The 20,625-nt window shown below is 37.7% G+C and overlaps 1 protein-coding gene across 1 annotated transcript in view; it reads right to left on the bottom strand.

The window, feature by feature from the left end:
* Kmt2a (lysine (K)-specific methyltransferase 2A) overlaps window positions 1–20,625 on the bottom strand; it is a gene marked incomplete at its 5' end in the record, with an annotated part of 83,715 nt that overhangs the window by 23,627 nt on the left and 39,463 nt on the right. Inside the window, 21 exon segments of the mRNA XM_005378244.2 lie at window positions 107–267; window positions 1,578–1,656; window positions 1,774–1,891; window positions 2,759–2,917; window positions 4,146–4,283; window positions 5,019–5,125; window positions 6,105–6,298; window positions 6,920–6,993; window positions 7,256–7,366; window positions 8,220–8,393; window positions 9,355–9,539; window positions 9,942–10,055; window positions 11,189–11,309; window positions 11,553–11,648; window positions 12,165–12,311; window positions 15,486–15,599; window positions 16,139–16,270; window positions 17,160–17,233; window positions 17,525–17,893; window positions 18,253–18,317; window positions 20,148–20,382. Coding sequence (XP_005378301.1) covers window positions 107–267; window positions 1,578–1,656; window positions 1,774–1,891; window positions 2,759–2,917; window positions 4,146–4,283; window positions 5,019–5,125; window positions 6,105–6,298; window positions 6,920–6,993; window positions 7,256–7,366; window positions 8,220–8,393; window positions 9,355–9,539; window positions 9,942–10,055; window positions 11,189–11,309; window positions 11,553–11,648; window positions 12,165–12,311; window positions 15,486–15,599; window positions 16,139–16,270; window positions 17,160–17,233; window positions 17,525–17,893; window positions 18,253–18,317; window positions 20,148–20,382 — 2,967 coding nt within the window.

The following is a 20,625-nucleotide window of genomic DNA, read 5'->3' as shown; positions in this document are numbered from 1 at the left end:
GTCAAAAACGGAACAAAGGAGACCTCACAAATAAATAACATTTTTCCACACCACTAATCTTACATATTCCCAAAGCCCAAAATCAAGTCCCATCTGGATTAAGGACCTGTAAATGATGACGGACTATGGGCGATGGTCCGATTTTCATCGTGTTCAACAGTGCTGTTGATGTCTGGCTCTACTACGGGAGGACGGCACTCTACTATCTTGCATGTGTACACACAGCGCTTTCGAGCATCTGTGGTACTCCAGTACACACGGGAACACCTGGCAACAGATTGAGAAACATCACAAGTGAGAGGACAGAAGCAGAAACTGTCTTTTGTCAAACCTTTCCCCGTCCTTGGTTCCCTAGTCTATGAATGAGAGAATTTATTTTGTGAGTCCTCTCAGCATAGATTCCCATAGTGAGGATTCTCCAAGGTTTTTGAAGTCCTCCTGCTTCTTTGTCCTCTGAAAATAACGTAAGACTTTTGGGGTTTTTAAAAATGTTATTTGAACTTTTAGAGACAGTGGAACCAGAGATCCAGCCCTGCCAAGGACATCGGCTCTCACTATCTAACCCGCCTTTTTAGCCCCTTCTTCCCACCTCCAAGCCCCCTAATAAAATAATTACCCCCAAAAAAGTTACTTTATTTTATACTGTAAGCAGGAACCCCAAACAATAAAATATACTAAAACCCAGAAGAGAAAAACACTATATTCTAGGATCAAGCCAGCCCCGCCTGAACTGTCAGAGTCAAAGAACTATTTGAAAGAAGAAAGCTATTCTTGTGAATCTCTGGAAGATCTGAGGCTCTTCTTCAAAAAGCAAGACTCCAGTACTGCTCTGGGTATAGACTAACAGAGTCACTGAGTCCTGTTCCACACAGCTTAACTAGGCACCTGTACTGAGACTCCTGTTTTTAATTAGATGCACAGTATGATTAATCTTGCTAGGCCTACAGCTCTCAGGCTTTTGGTAGTTTATCTAATATCCCTCTTTGCCAGGCTTTCCTACCCACAGGAAGCATGGAAATAAAACTCCTTAGAAAACTTCTCTCAAATAATAGCACAGTAAAATAATGTCTCTAATTACTAGATCTGTCACAGTCCATCTTTTAAGACAGACTAGGAAATACTGTGACCTGATCCTTCTTATATTTGGCCTCTGCCTCCTCAACCTAATAGTAAAGTTTATCTATTCAAGCCTTCAGATGATGATTCCCAGCACCACCTCCCCAACTCCTAAAAAAAGAAAGAAAATTACAGGCAAGATATGGTATGTTTGATCCATGAAAACATCTAGATGAATGGTACTTAGAAGAATCTAAGGGACTGGCCCTATGATTTCTATTTAGGTTTTATTTGAAAGTAATCCTGAAATTATGCCATTAACCCTTCGCTTCTATAACTGGGTTACCTGACATGATTCTTTAGCCCCAAACTATAAGGTGATGAACCAGAGAACTAGCAAAAGTCATTTTCAGTAGCAATTAAATGTAGGTAACAAATACACCTCTATATTTAATGACCTGCACATTATTTTAGGGTGCTCAAGGAGTTGCGGAGGCTACTGTCTTTATGGTACTACTTACTGATATCCAATGGGAAAGAGCTTATCTTCACAGTCAGAGAGATCATTCAGAATTCCTAAGCAGTCAATTGTCATGGAGCCTGACCAAGGGAAGAAAAATGGATTAGAGCAGATACTGAGGGGGGTCATTGTATGATTACTAAGAAGTGGCCAAATCATAATACAGCCTTCCCCAGTAGCCACGGTCTAGGTCATACCAATCATCATGTGGATATTTTCTGGTTCCAAGCCATTTAGAAACTTCCTTCTCAAGCTGATGCCTTCAAAATCCACAAACACTCTTCTAAAAACTTCAAATCCATTTTCAGGAACCACCTTAAAATAAAAACCCATGGTTGTTGGTGTTGACAAGGGAAATATTTCTAAAATCATGCTCTTGTTTTGTAAGCAGCATTTCTTTATTTCTCACATGATAAGATCAGTCTACAAACACACAGTATGAAGGTAAAACTGAGTTTACCTCCTTGTTCTTTTTCAGAATTTTCCCCCTGAGACTTTTCCTAGAGAATTCATAAAAAGCAACCACATAAGCCATGAAAAGAAAATTAAATGCATGTTGCTAAGTGCAAGAACCCAGTCTGCAAAGGGTATTTACTATATGACTCCAACTATGGGAAACTTCCAATGGCAAGATCATGGAGATATAAAAAGATCAGTAGTTGTACAGTAGTTAAGGGAGAAAAATGGACAAGCAGGCAAAATAAAATTCCTAGAGCAATGAAAATACATATACTATGACTGTAGATACATATTTTTATTTGTTTTTTATGGTACTGGGAATTGAATAAGAGCCTTCACAGTGGGCTATAGCCCCAGTCCTTTTTTTAGTTGCCCAGACAGAGCTTGAACTTTTGATCCTCCTGCCTCAGCTTCACTGTGCCACCATTTCCAACCAAATACATAGTATTGTATATTTGTCCAAACCCCATAATGCACACCAAGAGAGTACCCTAATGTCAACTACCACCTCTGGATGATACAGATGTATCAGTGTAGGTTCACCAATTGTGATAAATATATCAGTCACTTTTGTGGGAGTATGCTAATGGGGTAGTTGCGTGTGTGTAGAGGCAGGGGATATACAGAAAATTTACACTTTCTGTTCAGTTTTGCTGAGAACCTAAAATTGCTCTTAAAAAAAACCCACTAAAAACAACAAAAAAGCAACTAAAGCCATCTCACCTCGCCTTTGATCAAATCCCGATGTCGTTGGCAATACACCTTCTTATCATCCAGAAAGACACAGTTCTTGGCTCGGGAACACATGAAATGATAATTGCTGGTGCAGGATGTGAGACAGCAACCCACGGTGGCTCCTGGCTTCTGGCAGAATTCACATCTCTAAAACCCAAAAGAATAAGCCCCTATTTAGATTTCCAGATTTTTTAAAACATCCGCATCTCCTCTACAGAATCACTCTGTTCTAGGATTTCTACAATTTATCTTATGTATTGGTTACTTGCTGAATTACAGAGAAATTATATGAGCCACAGAGCTTCCTCAAACCTTGTCTTTCTTATTACAAGGCACTGTAACTATCAAACTTAAATATTACAACTGGCTCTAGAACTTGGAGAAAAAAACAGTTTTTTTCTAGGATGCAGAATTAATTTACAAGACATGAAACTTTGAAGATCAACGTTGATGTCACCTTGCAAGAAAGTTATATCCCAAAGTGACTGGGTTCTACAAAGACTCTCCTAGTCCAAAACATGATGGTTCTTTAGTTATTAGCCTTAACAAATGACAAACTAGCATGACGGAAAGCTTCCTTTACCTGGCCCTGCATGTCACCATATTATTTTGTTACAGTCACAATCTGGATTCCTCTCCAGCAAGACTGTTTCTTTGTGTTCTACAGACAGCTGACTTATGCTTTTTGGCATGTGCTGTTTTATTTATTGGTTAGTTTCTCTTTGATAATCCATCATTTTCCCTCCTCCTTTAAAATATAGCTTTAGAGTTTTTACTTCATCAATGCCTTTTCTGATTGCTCTCAGCTGCTATTTTCTTCTTCTTTTTTCTTTTGTTTTTGGGATAGAATCCTGCTAAGTTGCCTTGAACTCCTGTGTTAGCCTTCTGAGAAGCCCCATGCCTGGCGCCACATCCTTTCTCTATGTATATATTTTATGAATTTACTCTGTGGAACCTCAGAATACTGATTCAACTGGGGCCTTTAAGATAACTTAGTCTAAATCCCTTTAAATAGACAATTTTCTCATATATCTGAATCATCTCCCAAATTACATAATACTTTATTTTCTATTTCTTTTGTATCCCCCTTCCAAGCGTCAGAATAGCAACCTGCCTACAACCTATTCTAACACTTGCTGGCTTACTACTCTTTTTTGTTTGTTTGTTTGTTTTTTTTGTCTGGTACCAGGAATTGAACTCATGACCTTGCTCTTGCCAGGCAGGCGCTGTGCCGCTGAGCTAAATCCCCAGCCCCGGCTGGCTTACTACTCTTAAACCATTGTGAAAAGCCCCTGTGAGGCTGCATTCCTCCAGAGAAAGAACATGCACAAATTGAGCCGGAATCTGTCATAAAGTTTACCCACGGAATTCTTACCAGCTGCTTGCCCCGGATCACAGCCATATGCACATTCTTTAATGATCCATCATCATCTTCAAACACCTCTGCTGACCACAAAGCACAATTTACATGTGTCCACTCATTCTGGCCGATGTATAATAAACGGCCAGCATCCTATGAAATAAAGAGATTTTTTTTCTTAGAGGGTACAATGCCAAAAAATGTTTTCCTTGGTTTTTGCTTTACCTCAGTCAAGACAACCTCATGAAAGTAACTGTAATTCTTTAATTTAGATCACAATGCTTTTTTTAATGTTTCTGTTTCTACTTCCTTCCTTTCTATTCTAGATTACTTTTTTCATAGGTTGGAAACATTTTCTATAACTATAGAATTAAAAAATGAGCAGTAGCTGGTAAGCTTATACAACCATGCACTGACTTTATATTTCAAAGCCAATTCTCTCAGACTATTACGCTTTTTAATCCTCACAATTACTGTCAGCATTATTATCTTCATTTTACAGATAAACTGAAGGTCAGAATTTAAGCTACTTGCTGAGGTCTGTAAGTATAGTTAAGCACAGTAATGAATCTAGATAGCCTATAAGAACTAGGGTTAACCACTCTGTTATTTTACATTAAACACAAGCATTTTAATATGGAACTTACATTTTACTGACTTTCACAAGAATCTTTCTGAAGAACTTCCACTGGAAGTACTAAATATCAGTAGGTTAATTTATAGCAAGTGATCTTTTAAATCAACTAACTCAGTTAAAAAAAGTTAAGTACCAAGAACTGACAAACATTCATTAAACAAATGGTACCCAGTCATCAAGTGTTGACACAAAGGACAAAAAGTTTATGTGAGGTGTCTATTAAGAAGGATCTGAGGTCCCAAACTACTTACATTAGCACTGTCATCACCATACATCAAACATAATGCACACTGTCTATTATCTTCTATTCCTGGGGGTGGGTTCAGCTCTGGACTATCTTCTCGACTCCTATCGGTACCTGAGAACCCCAAAGATATCCAGTTAAAACTGGCAATACTGTGTCTGAGTTCCAGGAAAAAAAAAAGTAATTCAGCTTTTTATAAAATACTTTCAAAAAGTCTTCAAAGTTATGCTATCTCACCATTCATGTTGTAATACTCAAGAGTATTTATACCAAAGCCTTGTTAATATCCCAGGTGAAACAAAAATATTGATTTTCATTACTTTTAAAGGATGACTTGTAAGTTCCTTTCTAATAACAAGTACAGTGATACCTTGGTTGTCGAACCCAATTCATTCCAAATTTGTGTTTGAACACTGAAAAGTTTGAGAACTGAACATATTTTTCCCAGAAATAATGGAAAACCAAATAATTGATTCTGAAGCCAAAAAATTACCCTTACAAATTCATTTTTCTAGGACTTTAACAAATTTTGCAATGATTTCTTTCTTTAACTGTATCGTAGTTTTCACAATTTTCCTCTTAGCTTTTTTTTTTTTTGGTACCAGGAATCAAACTTATGGCCTCATGCTTGCCATGCAGGCACTGTGACACTGAGCTATATCCCCAGCCCTCCTTTTAGAGGGTATTGTATTGTACTGGTATTGTTAACTTTCACTGGAGCCAAGGTTATGCTCTTTTATGCAAATAAAGCGCAGGAAAAAAGAAAGCACAACGATGAACATATTATCACAAGCACTATAGGTTGCTGGGCAAGAGTGGCACTTAGACTAAAACGTCACTTCTCTGTGTCTGCAACAAGACATGAAGCGTGACTCACTCTTGGTCTATACAGGTTTTCTCAAGCTGGATTTTCAGTTCGACGATTCAGCAAAGTTACGAACAATGAGCAGATTTTTTTCAACTCTTGCTGTTTGAGTAGTGGAAAGTTTGAGCTTGGAGCTGTTCCACAACCAAGGTATCACTGTCTATTAAATTTAGATTCCCAAAATCCATCGTTTGCATCTAAACAATAACTCTTTATATGATGCCTTACTCAAAATTGGTGGTGTAGGAGGATGCAGAGGAGTTGGTGAGTCTGGTTCTCCAGGCCCTTTGGGTTTGGGAGCTGGAATGATTTTCTTCATTAAAGGAGGCTGCTCAGTGTGGCTGTTTTCCTCTCGCTCCTGCCACTGAGCATAATTATGGTCAAGTGAAGGTGGAAGCACTGCGTTTGGTAACATCCCACTGCTGAAAATAATTGATTCAACAAGTATTTATTGAACTCCTACAATACACCTAGAACTGTACAAAATAATGAAATTCTTGGTATCACCAGGTCTTGGACCCATGTAATGGCTACTCACAGAATGTAAAAACAAGTCACAGAACTTGAAAATAGCCTAAGTACACAGTACACAGGACTTTAAAATTTAAAAAATTATACTTCCAATATGTAACTCTTGGCTAAACTTCTAAGAACAAACGATGAACTTATCTTACCAAAAATCAAAAGAATTTACTGAGATTAAAAATTAAAGGTGAAATATGGAGAATCAAGAGCAGCAGAGAGCACTGTATGAACTAAGTAAAACAGAGCCCAGTAAGAACAAGGCCAACTCTACAGCTATATCACAAATGTACTGTCCCACATGCCACCAGTTAAGTAAAGCTCCCTAAAATATAATAAATATCTACAAAAGTAAAGAACAAGACAGAATAAGCTACACACATTAAAGGTATACTCCAAACCAACACTAACCAGGCATTTCAATTGATTCATTTTTTAATATTAAAATTCAGAAACCTCAATATAGAAATCTGACAACTCTTGGATTTCTACCTGATGAGAAAAAAAAGCCACTGACTTACTTGCTTGATACTTTATTTGGCTCCCAAAATCTGGACTTTTTGACACTGAACCATGGAAAAACTCGTTCCATTTGCTAAAGAAAAACAAACAGAATGTAAACATGTGAACCACATAAAAAACCAACATCTTTACACGAGATTCTGTTAATAGAAGGTTAAGTTCAGGGCACCAAGGCAAAGGTTTATCCACTCCGGCAACTTTACCAACTTCTTCCCAAAGAATCAGGTAAACAAATTAAACCGAAATGTGCCAAAATGAAGGAGTAAGTCCACTGTATTCACGGAGCATTTACTCATAGATAAACATTAAAAACAGGAAATATTAATATGATTCACCCGAATAAAGAAGGACTTGACCATGCTGTTGGCTTTTTTAATCTCTGGCTGCCCTCCATCTGAATTGATTGCTGCTTGAATGATCTTCACTATATCATCACTGAACTCCAACTGTATGTAAAAATAAAACATTAATTACTCATAAAACAATATGCTCTTAAAGTCAGTTCCTTTTCCTTCCTTAGCACAAATTCGAACAGAAAACTCAGACCCTGTTTAAAACACTGCAACTTCTCTTTGACTGAAGCTTTAGGATTCAAATCCCAATGAACTTATGGCATCAAGAGATGCCAGGCTAACAGGCAAGAAGGCAAACAAATCAGCACTATCATGACGTTATCCAAACAGGTTTACAATCTTTCATTTAGACAAGAGGAACAAAACAACTGAATAGCACACGGACCATGAAATAATAAATGGTCACTGCTATATATTTTTAAAAGTATAAAAGATTTCTATCTATAAATCCTATAAAGGAAGACAGAACTAAACTCAAAGGGAAGAATCAATTACCTTCACATTAGCATTTCCCCCAAAACTAGTTCATGTTTTCTTTCTCTCTCTCTTTTTTGGGGGGGGTCTTTTTGAGAGAGAGTCTTGCTATTCAATTCATGCTGGCCTTGAGCTCACTTTATGTAGCCCAGGCTGGTTTTGAACTTGCAACCATCCTCCTGCCTTAAGTCTCCCAGTGCTGGGATTACAAGCATGCACCACCATGCCTGGCTCATGTTTTCTCTTAATATAAAAATAGTTTGCAGATGAAAGCGAGATAAATATATCATTTAAAGACATATTCTGGCACAACTCTTCTTCCAAAACATGGAGCTGTTTATATTTTTAGATATCTAAAGCTGCATGACATTTCTAAAAGCAATACAAATAATTTTTAACTCAGTCTCATCTCTCAAAGATGTAAGGAAGCTAAATTGGTGTTTGAAACTGGTGTTTTGTCGTAGAGACATACCACGGATATGTAGTTCCCCTGGTCCATTTTCCTCTTGACTCCTTCCAGGTCTAAAGGCTGCTGGTCATCCTGCTTGCTGACCTCAGTAAGAACTGGTGGATCAGGTCCTTCTGGGGAGCTACGGGAAGGTATACTCTCTTCTGTCTCAGGATTTAAGTCTGGAGGCTTGGCAGCCTGTACCAGTAAAGAGAGGGATGGATGGATGAATGGATGAATGGACAGATGGGGATAGTTGGATGGACACATAGGTAATTTTATCTAGTACTAAAAATGAGACATCCATGCAAATTTTATTAAAATTATTAAAAATGGTATTGAATATTCATATAAAACACAAGACCATGAAAATAATTTCTCAAATAGAAAAAATAAGCCTTATATCTATTAGTTTAGCTAGGCTAACTTCAAAGTTTTGCTTGATAATTTCCAAATCTAGAATGAAAATCAAAACTGTTCTCTTTCTTGGGATACCAGGAATTGAATTTGGGGCCTTGTGCTTGCCAGGCAGCTGCTATGCTGCTGAGCTACATTCCCAGCCCCTAAAACTGTTCAATTCTTTTTAAGTACAACATAGATAACAGCCAATTTTCCTACTCAAAAAAGGGAGTTTTATAAAAACGATAACCTTAATTCAAGTGAGTTATAAGTTATTTAGGTGATTCTTCCAACAGCATTCCTTGTGTTTCAAATAACTGCTTTAGAGATGTATAGTTCACAACTCACATGGACAAAAAGCAACAGTTATCAAGTTGACTGCTGTAACTGCTTCCAAGCTGTTTCTGCTTCTAGGGTTTCTAACTCTCTCTATTCCAGTAAGAATAATTTTTTTTTCTAAAAAGCTACTCTGATCAGGTTACTCTTGTGAGGGAAGTCCTTCATTATCTCCTCATCACCATTAGAGGATAAAACCCAGATTTCTTATTGTGGAAATGGGGCCTTTGAAGATATGGTTCCTTCCTATTTCTTACTCCAAAGAAGTTCTTGCCCTAGTTTCTAAAAATTTTTGAAATAGTTAAGACCAAAACAAGTAACTCTAAAACTAAAAAAGAATGAAACCAAACAAACCCCTCAACCCATTACTAGGTAAACACACAGAAAAATGGTATCTCGGAAACAAAGTGGACCTGTGGCCTACCTGCCGGTAGCGTAGCAAATGGCTAGTGGTCCGAGAATTCAACAAGGCTGTTAGAACTTGCTTCAGAGAAATCTGTAACTCTTTTTCAAGGGCCAGGCGCCACTCTGCAGGGTGCCGTTCTGTACAGTTGATACAAGTATAGGCCACACTTTCCGGCAGATTAGACAGAATCTCATACATCTCATCTAGGAAAACAAAAACTTACGATGATGTCCTCTGAAGAGAGGGAAAGAGGGAGAAGAGGTCACTCTATTGTATGTCAGGAAATGCACTAAGACGCTAATTATCCTGTAGGACATCACATACTTATTTCAAAAAGGGACATAATTAATACTAACCCAGGATTTGGTTATTAGAGAACCAATTAGATAGGGTATGCACAAAAGACAGCAAATAAATAAAGGGGATGTGGTCAAGAGAAATGAGCAAAACAACGCAATACTGCTTATTTTACAGACCAAGAATAAACTTAAGAAGACTTCAAGTAACACTATCATAATTTTAAGTTTATATATTCTGGAGGCTGTGAGTGTAGTAGTACTTAGAAAGAAAGAAAACTGTAATAAAAAGACTCCAACCTTCTGTACCTGAAAGATTCTCACATTTGGAATGGACCCAGCGGTCGCACTTCCCACATTGCATCATCTTACTCTCGTAGTCATCATCATCGTAACACTTATCACAGAGAGGGCAGAAGTTTCCTGAAAGCAGAGCAAAGTTTACAGCAGTGCTTTGGCTCACACCCTTGCTTTTAAGGCCCTTGCCAACTCAATCTAAAATCTGTAGTCTAACGACAGCACAGATCTATGGAATGTTCTTAAGTTCCTAGAACGCTCCTAAGAAAGCTTCATATATACCACTAGTTCTCTTTTTTAGAATTCATTCTAAAAGTCATGAGGGTAGATTTAAAAAATAACGTAATAGAAAAAGAATGGAAAAGAGAATATATATCTCAAGCATTTGAAAGAAATGTTTAAATTTTTAAAAAGTGGCAATATGTGACTCAAAAAGTTAAACTTTTTCCTGATTCTTAGTGTTTTTACATTAGAGTTTAGAGCAGAACTTCCTAAATCAATTCTATCCACAGCCTTCATCCATTTGCTTTATCCATGTATCCCTTATTATTTCTTTCAGTACTAGGGTAGAACCCAGGGGTACTCTACCACTAAGATACACCTCCAGTTTTTTTTTGGCGGGGGGGGGGGGTCGCCACGTCTGATCTGAGGTCGCGTCTCGGAGGGTGAACGGTCGGGTCGGGGAGGGCGCGGGTGGTTTTTTTTTTTTGGGGGGGGGGGGGGGGGTCACACTAAGTTGCCCTGGTGGAACTCAAATTTACAATCCTGCCTCAGCTTCCAAAGTGCTAGGCTTCCTCTATTATTTCTTAACAGACCTCATTAAATTGACCTGCATATTCTACTTAAAATAACTTTAATAGTGACTATACAGTCAGTATCATAAATAAGTACATTAATGGGTTTAATCTGTTAGAACTTTTTTCCTAGCATAATTATTAAGATAAAATGTACTAAGTACTACCTAAAGCCATTTCTGATGTAATCAAATGTATATGTACCACGCTCGGCTTTGCCAGCTTACAACGTCTGTTTGCAGTTAGCTGTAATAAAAATCTCCCCAGCTTCTTCCCACGTAAACTAATAAAAACATTCCCAGTTGCTAAGTTGTCTACGTATAAGAAAGATCAGGAATAGGAAAGTGGTAACATATCTAAACAGCACCCCTACCATGAAGAGTAAGACCTTCTATTTCATTCCACTGGAGTAGACAGTTTACCTTCAAAGCACCAAACATAGGCAAAACTGAATTTCACGGTTACCTTTAGCAAAGAGTTTGGCACAGTCATGGCACAGGGAAAAGTCATGAGACCACTGTGCATCCCACCCTTTGCCTGGAGTTGTAGATCCACAGCTCTTGCAGCGAACACACTTGGTACAGATCTGGAAAAGAAGGAATTCAATAGGGATTTCTTAATTTCTTCTTTAAAAAAAAAAAAAAAAAATCAATCACAATTCATTTGCATATTTGAGTTCTTTACTGAGATGACTTTTCTTAACAATAAAGCAAAAAAAAAAATTATTATACTGACATCCCCAAACAAGGGTACTCCTATTTTTACATGTTATGTGAACCAGACCAAGCCATGATGATTCTTTTCAAAGCAGCATAATATTCGTTCTCACCCAAACTTTCTTTTTCTTTGTGGGTTTGGTGGGGTAGTTTGGTCCCAGGCACTCAGGGTGATAGCTGTTTCGGCACTTATTACACTCCAGCAGCTGCTGCAGAAAAATATGTTGGCAAAAATGGCCGTCACATCACCTTCGCTAAACAACTATTACTTAGCACCCCTTTTCATATTTATCTTTAAGGAAGTACAGAACATCACTAACAGTTTAAATTTCCATACCTTCTTTACTCACAACTAAGTTGTAGAGATGTACTTCCTGCCAAAGGCAGTAAGTGCTAAGTAGTCTGATTAGATAGATTTTACTTGTTTTTGTTTTTGTTTTGGTTTTTTTCCGGTACCGGGAATCGAACTCATGACCTTGCGCTTGCCAGGCAGGTGCTGTGCTGCTGAGCTAAATCCCCAGCCCAGATTTTACTTGTTTTTGGGTTTTTCCAAAGTCATCTTTCCAATATTCTCAAAATTAAAGCACAAAATCAAGCAACTGACTATACCCAATGAATAAAACAAAGAAAAGCATACAGCAAAAAATACAGATACAACACTACATTAGAAGGCAGAAATAAAGAGTTTAAATATACTCTAATAGTTCTATTACTAAATGCTGTACCTTTGTAGCCTGATGCTGCCTTCCACAAACATGACAAAACTTGCAGCGACGACAACACCAATTTTCCAGCTGGTCCTCCAGAGGGCGCTCGCTCTCCTCTAAACAAAACTTATGGAAGGGCTCACAACACACTTGGCAATACACAAACTACAGCAAGAAGATGGGAACACAGAAGTGTATCAAATTACATGTGGAAAAAAATATCAACCATATAACACACTTTGGACTTTAGGCTCCATTGGCATATTCAGGTTGAGCATTCATAACCTGAAAATCTGACATCCAAAACTGCTACAAGTGGAAAATTCCATACCTGAGCTTCAAGTTTAATATACAGACTTTGTTTCAAGCATAACATTATTAAAAATATCACATAAAATTGCCTGCAGGTTATGTGTAAGGTATATATGAAACAAATGAACTTCATATTTAGGCTTGGGTCTTATCCCTAAGCTATCTCAATAATGAAATATTCCAAAATGTTTTTTAAACCCAAAAAACTCAAACATTTCAGATAAGAATTACTCAACCTGTATTTAATTCAATATATTGAATTTGGTATAAACTGGGTAATACAGGATATTCAGGGGACACAGTAATAATAACAATTATAAAGCAAAAAATAAATATAAGATTTAATGGAATGTGCTAAGAACCATGAGAATATAAACAAAGAATATGGGAATGAATACAGGAAGACAGGAAGGGTGCTAAAAGTACAACTGTAAGCTGCTTTTACCCTTTCCATTTGTAATTTTAAAATAAGTCACCTTTAAAGAAGTCATTTTCATACAGGATTTTCAAACGTGCTATTGAGGATAACCCAGAATTGTCTATTGCCAAAAAGAAATTACTGAGACAATTGGTCAAATCTAAATGAGGTCTATAAACAACAGTAATGCTCAAATGTTTATTTCCTGGTTTTGGTAATGACGTTGTGTTAGATAATGGGGTATCCTTGATTTTAGGAAACATATGCTATTGTAGCTAGAAGCAAAAGGGCATACGTCTACAACTTGCTTTCAGAGTTTTAGAAAAAGTATGTTGGTATTTAACATGTATACATACATATTTCTTATTCTATAAAATATATTCATAGAAAGAAATAAAGAAAATATAAAATATAGTTTTTGTATAAATCTGAAATCACATCAACATGAAAAGTTTTAAAATTCAAATGGAGAATTTGTCATGTATTGGTCATGTTTTAGTAGTGTGCTTGTCATCCCCTAATTAAGTTTCTAGGAACCCTAGAAATTGCAGTGAACAACATACATGATTTACATTAAAACTATTACATCCTAAAAATATATCATTTAATCAGAGCTGAACTGTGCAACAACATGCTGTTGAATTATTCTTGTGAGTAGTGTACATGAGAAGACAAAATTATACAGAAGACCTTTGGCATTTGTAAATGAAATATTTCTAGTCTTGGTGATATCCAAAACAACTCTTATCACTTATCAAAAATCTTGTTTGTTCCTAACAGGCACAAGGAAAATATCTGCATAATGAATGAATATCAAGGAACATTTGGGGGAGTACAGAGGGTTGAAGCCTGAGCCTTGTACATGTTAACAACCTATAATTTTGCTAATGCATAATTTAAAATAGCAGTGAGCAGAACTCAATCTCTTACCTAGTAAGTAAGTGGCCTTGCTTGCTCAAAATCCAGATTTCAACCAGGTCTTTTGACCACTGAGTACATATTTTATGAAATAAAGATTTAGCTAAGTAAATTTGATGTTTTAAAAATTTTTTTTTTTGGTACCGGGAATTGAACTCAGGACCTTGTGCTTGCCAGGCAGGTGCTTGTGCCACTGAGCTATATCCCCACCAAGATAGGGCGTAAATTTGAGAACTGTGTGGGATGGGTCTGGGTTATATCCTTTGTGAATGACAAAATACTGTTTATTTAATATCATGCTACCATTTTTATTCTTTCTCATATTCACTGCAAAAAACTAAAAAAGCTGAAGACACGGAAAACAAAGTTTGCCCATAATCCAACCATGCTCTTAATATTTTGGTGTGAATCCTTCCAGATTCTCTTTCTCTATATAAATAAATAAATAAATAAATAAATATTTTGGGGGGTCTTTTTGAGACAGGGTCTCACTGTGCAGTTCAGGCTGGCCTTGAGCTCACTTTGTAGCCCAGGCTGGTCTCAAATTTGCAATGATCCTCCTGACTCAGCCTCCCAAGTGCTGGAATTACAGGTGTGCGGCACTGTGCCAGGCTTTTTTTTAAAATTTAAATTTAAATTTAAATTTTTTTTCTTTGAGACAAGATCTCACAATGCAGTTCAGACTAGCGTTGAACTCACTATATAGCCCAGGCTGGACTCAAAGCCCCAGTAATCCTCCTACCTCAGCCTCCTAAGTGTTGGGATCATAGGTATGTATCAGTACACCTGGCTTCCTATCTTTATTCGAGACAGGGTGTTGCTCTGTAGTTTAGGCTGGCTTTGGACTCACTATGTAGCCCCGGCTGTTAGTGAACTCACAGTAATTCTCCTGCCTCTGCTTCCTGAGTGATGAGATTACAAGCATCCTAAAATTTTCTTTTTTTAAAAATTTTCTGAGACAGGGTCTCCCTATATAGGCCAGATTGGCTTCAAACACATGATGATCCTCCTCCCTCAGTCTCCCAGAGTGCTGGGATTACACGTATGTGCCACCATGCCCAGTTGCTGTAATTCTTTTACCTAAGGCTCCCTACTGATGGGCTTTTGAGTTGTTTTTCAGTTTTTTATCATGAAAATGCTGAAATAAATTCTCTCTCATGTTTGCCAATTTTTCTAATTACTAGATAGAAGATAACACCCAGACTGCAACTGCTGGGTTAGAGGGTATACTGTACCTGTTTTAAAGATTAACACATACAGTATTTGTCAACAACACATTCAGAAAATGTGATTTCTTTTTCCACCATGAGAAAGTATGCATTTCTACAGGGTTCTTCTCATTGTTCCTTTTTGGAACTAACTGCTGAGAGCTTTGACAGTTAATATGAAACAATCACTAACAACCTCTCTTTATAGAACACTTACAATTTCTCCCATGTCTGGACATTCAGCAGAAAAATCAGAACTCTCCAGGCTGAATTCTAAAAGACAAGACTACGTGCTTGTCTAAAAAGTACCAGATTCTTCCCAAACTTTTAAAAAACTTAAAAATATCTCACTAGCTGGTTTAAACAGGAAAATAGTACCTGCTGCCTAATGCCAGTAAAGGAGAATACAACAATTTCTTTCATTCACAGCAAAATAATCCACTGTTACACTTCCTACGATACAAAAAGAGCAGGATACCTTACCTCCACATGCCCACTGCTGGCACAGAGAAAGCAAACCACCCTGGGTGTTATAGGAACAGAGGTCAAGATTCCTAAGCCTCCCATCTCCCATACATTTTCTGCTTCACAATCCTCCTGTTGGGGAGGCCAGTGGCAGTGGAGAAAGAGGGGGGACAGAGAGAGAGAGAGAGAGATCACTTAGAAAAGTTTTACAACGACAAAATAAGTACGAAATGAATAAAACCATAGTGACATCAGAACATCAACAGTATTTCATTTTAATGAATCAAAAAATAACTGCTGGTTTAAAAAATTTTAATCTCAGGCATAAGCTAGAATAAAACTCATCTACTACTTCAATTCTTACTAAATATATAGCAAAGATATATTGGGACTGAATTTCCTTCATTTTATTAATTCAGGCAACCATCATGGTTTGCTCATTTCTATGTGAAGTAATTCTCGCACATAATGCTCAGGGCATTTCAATGGACTTGTCTTCATTTAGTTCACAGTGACTATAGCTCTCAACACCTGAACTCACCAGCTAGCTGTAGTTCTTATTTATTCCTCTAGTTGGAGCTGATTTCCTCTCTTTCAACACCTGTAGTAGCACCATTTTCTATTTAAAGGCCATGACATTCAATAAACTCCATGATGACTAAACATTTTACCTTAAAGTCCACTCTGATTCTGTGGACTCCATCTGCTGGGATTTTCTGCTTAGAGCTATTGCCATTGGAGAGAGTGCTGAGGATGTTCAAAGTGCCTGCATTCTCCGGCTTACTGACTGGAGGTGGTTTTTCCTAAGGAAACACAAGATAAATATAAAACAAAGCTACTGCAATTCTAGCACTTGGGAGGTTGAGGCAGGAAGATTGCCACAAGTTTGAGGCAAGCCTGAAACATAGTGAGTCCTTGTCTAAAAAGACCAAAAATAAATAAAACAAAACCACACCTTGTTTATCTTTACATTTGCAACCGATAATAATGCAAATGCAAAATTTTATTAAATTTGGAAAACCTATTTTTAACATAAGTATTCTATAGAAATAGAAAAGTAATCTTCACCAGGTGTGCTGTGCAGCATGTCTGTAATCCCAGCACTTGGGAGGCTGAGGCAGGAGGATTATCCTTGAGTTCAAGGCCAATCTGGGCTATACAGTGAGTCAAAGACCGCCTGAACTACATCGCAAGACCCTGTCTCAAAAAAATAAAACAAACGGGGCTGGGATTTAGCTCAGTGGCACAGTGTCTGCCTGGCAAGCGCAAGGTCGTGAGTTTGATTCCTGGTATCGGAAAAAAAACAAAAACAAAACAAAACAAAACAAAAGTAATCTTCAGAGAATTCTGAAATCCGGTCTCTGTCTATAATAAATCAAAATAGTAGACATGTAAGGATGATTTTTATAAACAAATATTGTTAAAGCACATTGAGAAAACTGCAAAAAACAATAAGCAATTCCTAAGCTACAACATACAGGGATATAAAGAAGATGCAAGCAAAAAAGGGCAAGAGAGCAAAAAGACATGGCTTAAACTTGACCCTAAAATTAGTTCAAGAAATTCATCGCCTATCTACACAGAAACAGGAAAGCAGTTTCTCTCAATCATGCAGATGTCAAGGACAAGGCTTTTACCTACTGAACAGAATGCATCTCTGAGAAATGGCAGAGAAACAAAGGCCCTCCTCACCTTTTCTTTTGGTTTTTGTTTTACAGGGATACTTGGGCGAGGAGCCACTTTTTTCTGCTTGCTTTGCTCTGGACCTAAAGAATTCAAAATAGATTGCAGTCAGGTGATGGCATTGACTGTGTTAGGATGGACTGGCCTGTGAAGAGACTTTTTTTTTTTTTTTAAAAGCCTTCAAACAGGAAATTAAGACAGTATGTGTAACCTAACTTTTTTGGCTTCTATTTCCTTATTATTATATAGTAGTTAATTTAAAAAGAGTTAATTTTCTTGAAGGCTTTCTCTCAGGTTTCCAAATGCGGTTTCAGACACGAGGGTTTCTTTCTTAGCACCTAGAATCATCCCTCCTTCCTGCCTTCTTCCCTCACCTGACTCTGGGGGTGGAGGCTGTTTTTTCTTGGGCTCACTTGGTGTGGTCTTGGGAACTTCCTTTCGTGGTGGTGCTGTGGTAGATGGCTGAGGGGGGATGACGGGAGCTGGCTGGGAGACCTGCTTGCTGGACTTTCTGGAAGCTGGAGTGGCGACTTGTTTGGATTCAGGCCCTGGAACAGAGGCACTCCCATCTTCGCTCTTCTCTTCCACTGGCTTTCTTGGCAGAGGTTCGCTACTGCTTTTCTTTGGGGCAGGATCCTCTCGTGCTGAGGGGGGAGGTTTCTGATTAGAGTCTACCACATTCTTCACAACAGTGCTCTCCTTCTTTTCACTGGTTTTAGACTTTTTCTCTTTCTTTTTCACAGCTGGGGAACAAAACAAGAAGATCACCCATCTACAAGTGAGAAAAAATTTAAACAGACCTATAGAAATGTAACATAATCCTGTTCTCATTTTCCTGTAGCTAAAGCTGGCACTGGAAGACTCAAGGAATTAATGCCGCGTTGATCAGATGAATAAGATATACTTTTATTATTCTAGGAAAATTTCAAACATATCCCAAAATACAGGGAAGAGTCAAATGAACTCCCACAGACCTACCAACTAGGTTCAATAACTAATTTTACAAGAAAGAAACCCCTACTATTTTCTTTATACTCAACTTAAGTAGCTATATGACACGAAAGCAGGAAGTATTTGGGGGAAGACCTTTAGACAACATTACCTTTAGCTTGCTTCTGAAGGTAGGCTTTGGAAGGCATCCACTGTAGATTCTGACATTTTCTCATCCTAGGATAACAAGGGATAAACCATAAGATAAACTGCATTTAAAAGAGAAGCAAGTCTTCATTTGTCTGTAAGAATCAGTGAAGCTTCATTCAAGTTCATTTTGACAGCTGAAACAAGGACTGTTCATTACTTAGGTTGAATATGAGCCTTTAAAATCCTTGGATCACCAATTTTTTCCACCAAGACAGGGTCTCACTATGTAGTTCAGGCTGGCCTTGAACTCATTATGTAGCCCAGGCTGGCCTCCAATTTTGAAGCAATCCTCCTGTCTCAGCCTCCTGATTGCTGGGATTATATGCATGTGACACCATGCCTGACAGGGATCAGCACTTTTATTCACCTTTAGGATCTAAAAGAAGCAAATATCAAAATATTTTTGATTCTTATAACTCAATACTGACTAGCATCACACACATAACGATCAGTACTTGTATTTCTTGTACTGCTCCTTTATGAGATTTATATTCACATTTACACAAAATGAACTAAAATCATCAGAGTCTTTTGTTTGCCCCTATAATGCTACAGGTGTATCTCATGGCTTTAATATATATTTCACCTCTCAATTTAAATGTAATGAAACTCAAACTTAACTTGAAGTCTAAAACTGTACCTAATCCATTCCAACCCTTCAATTCAGTGCAGTTTTACCTCACTATCACATACCTTTTCATAGTATGTAATTCACCTCTTACCATTAATGGGCCAGAGACAAGACTCTTGCTTAAGGTCAGACTAAACCAAAGCATAGAACTGCTTGTCTCCTAGAACCTCTTCCCTTAAGTAAATAAATGCAGCATTTCCTTCAACTATGATTTTAGTTGTTTGTTTTCATGGCACAGGGGGTTGAACCCTAGGCCTTTACATGGTGCTATATACCCAGCTCTTAAGTTTTCATTTTGAGACAGTATCTCACTAAGTTGCTAAATTGCCCAACCTGGGCTCGAACCTACAATCCTCCTACCTCTGCTTCAGCTATGTTTATATTAACTATTTCATGCTATTTATTCATTTAGCAACTATTTCTTGTTCTAGGCACTTAGTAAGATGCTCTAAAATTTCTTTTTATGTGACCCCTGATTCATTTTAAACAAATTATCCCAGAAGGCAAAAAGTGCCCCATAAACTGACTACAAAGGGAGGAAGAAAGCCAGGTGTGGTGGTGTATGCCTATAATCACAGCTACTTGGTGAAGCTGAGATAGGAGGATTGCAATTTGGAGCCCAACCTGGTTAACTTAGTGAGACTCTGTCTCAAAAAGGATAGGGGATATAGTGGTAGAATACAAGCATCACACACACACACACACCCCACAGAAAAAACCATATGTATGAAAAATTTCCTGCATGCCATAAAGATAAAAGTGATTTTAGTTCTGACCCATAAATATGCCTAAGTGTATCAAGTTTAAGAAGAAATTTTCCAGAGTAGTACTGACTAATATAGTAGTTATTAGTCATATGTAGCTATTTAAGTTTAAATTAATTAAAACTAAATGAAGTAAAAAATGTAGTTTTTGAGTCATACTAACCACATGCCAAGGGCTCAATAGCCACATGTGACTGGGGACTGCCACAGTGAACTTAGCATACACAGAACACTTACATTATTGTAGAATGTTCTGTTAGAAAGCATTGCCCCAGAGTATTAATTCAAGCAGAGCCAAACCTAACCACATCACATAGTCCAATTCTGCAATGAATCTTGCAACTCAAGGAGATTCAACACAACCATCACTTTCAGTTTCCAAGTGCACCTCTGCATTAAACCAGAGATAAATAAGCAACTTCATGACTGAGAGGTCAGCATCTCAGAGTAAGACCCACTCACTTGCAGCACTGCTTCTTTATATTTCGGCCACCAAACTTGGGCTTGTCTAAGCAATTAGTGCAAACACCACAGTCCTCAGGCACCTGGCAGCCAGGACACTGCCCACACCGCCTTGATCGCCGTCCTTTCTTTACTGGTGGTTCCTGAGGTGCCTTATTTCTAGTGACAGGTTTAATTGGTTTGATGGGTGGAGCAAGAGGTTCAGCATCTTCTGAGCCAGCAATTGATGATTTGTCTGTTAAAAAAAAAAATGTCGTTAGTTCCAAAGGAGTATCTAATTCATTCTTGGGAGTAGAGGGAGAGAGTCACAAAATCTCTGTATTATTAGATAAATTCAAATCTCCTATATCTTAACTGGTAGTCCAAAACTGAAATACATTATAATAAAAATATTTATATAGAGAACCCTGAGTTTTAATTACTTAAATGTTTTAAAATGCCTGTAACTTGCAGCTTAATGAAAGCAAAATTCCTAATA

Source organism: Chinchilla lanigera, unplaced genomic scaffold (genome assembly GCF_000276665.1).
Source record: "Chinchilla lanigera isolate Chin_1 unplaced genomic scaffold, ChiLan1.0 scaffold00011, whole genome shotgun sequence".
Taxonomy (NCBI): Eukaryota; Metazoa; Chordata; class Mammalia; order Rodentia; family Chinchillidae; genus Chinchilla; species Chinchilla lanigera.
The sequence above is the reverse complement of the archived record's forward strand: the minus strand, read 5'-3'. Positions and strand labels throughout refer to the sequence as shown.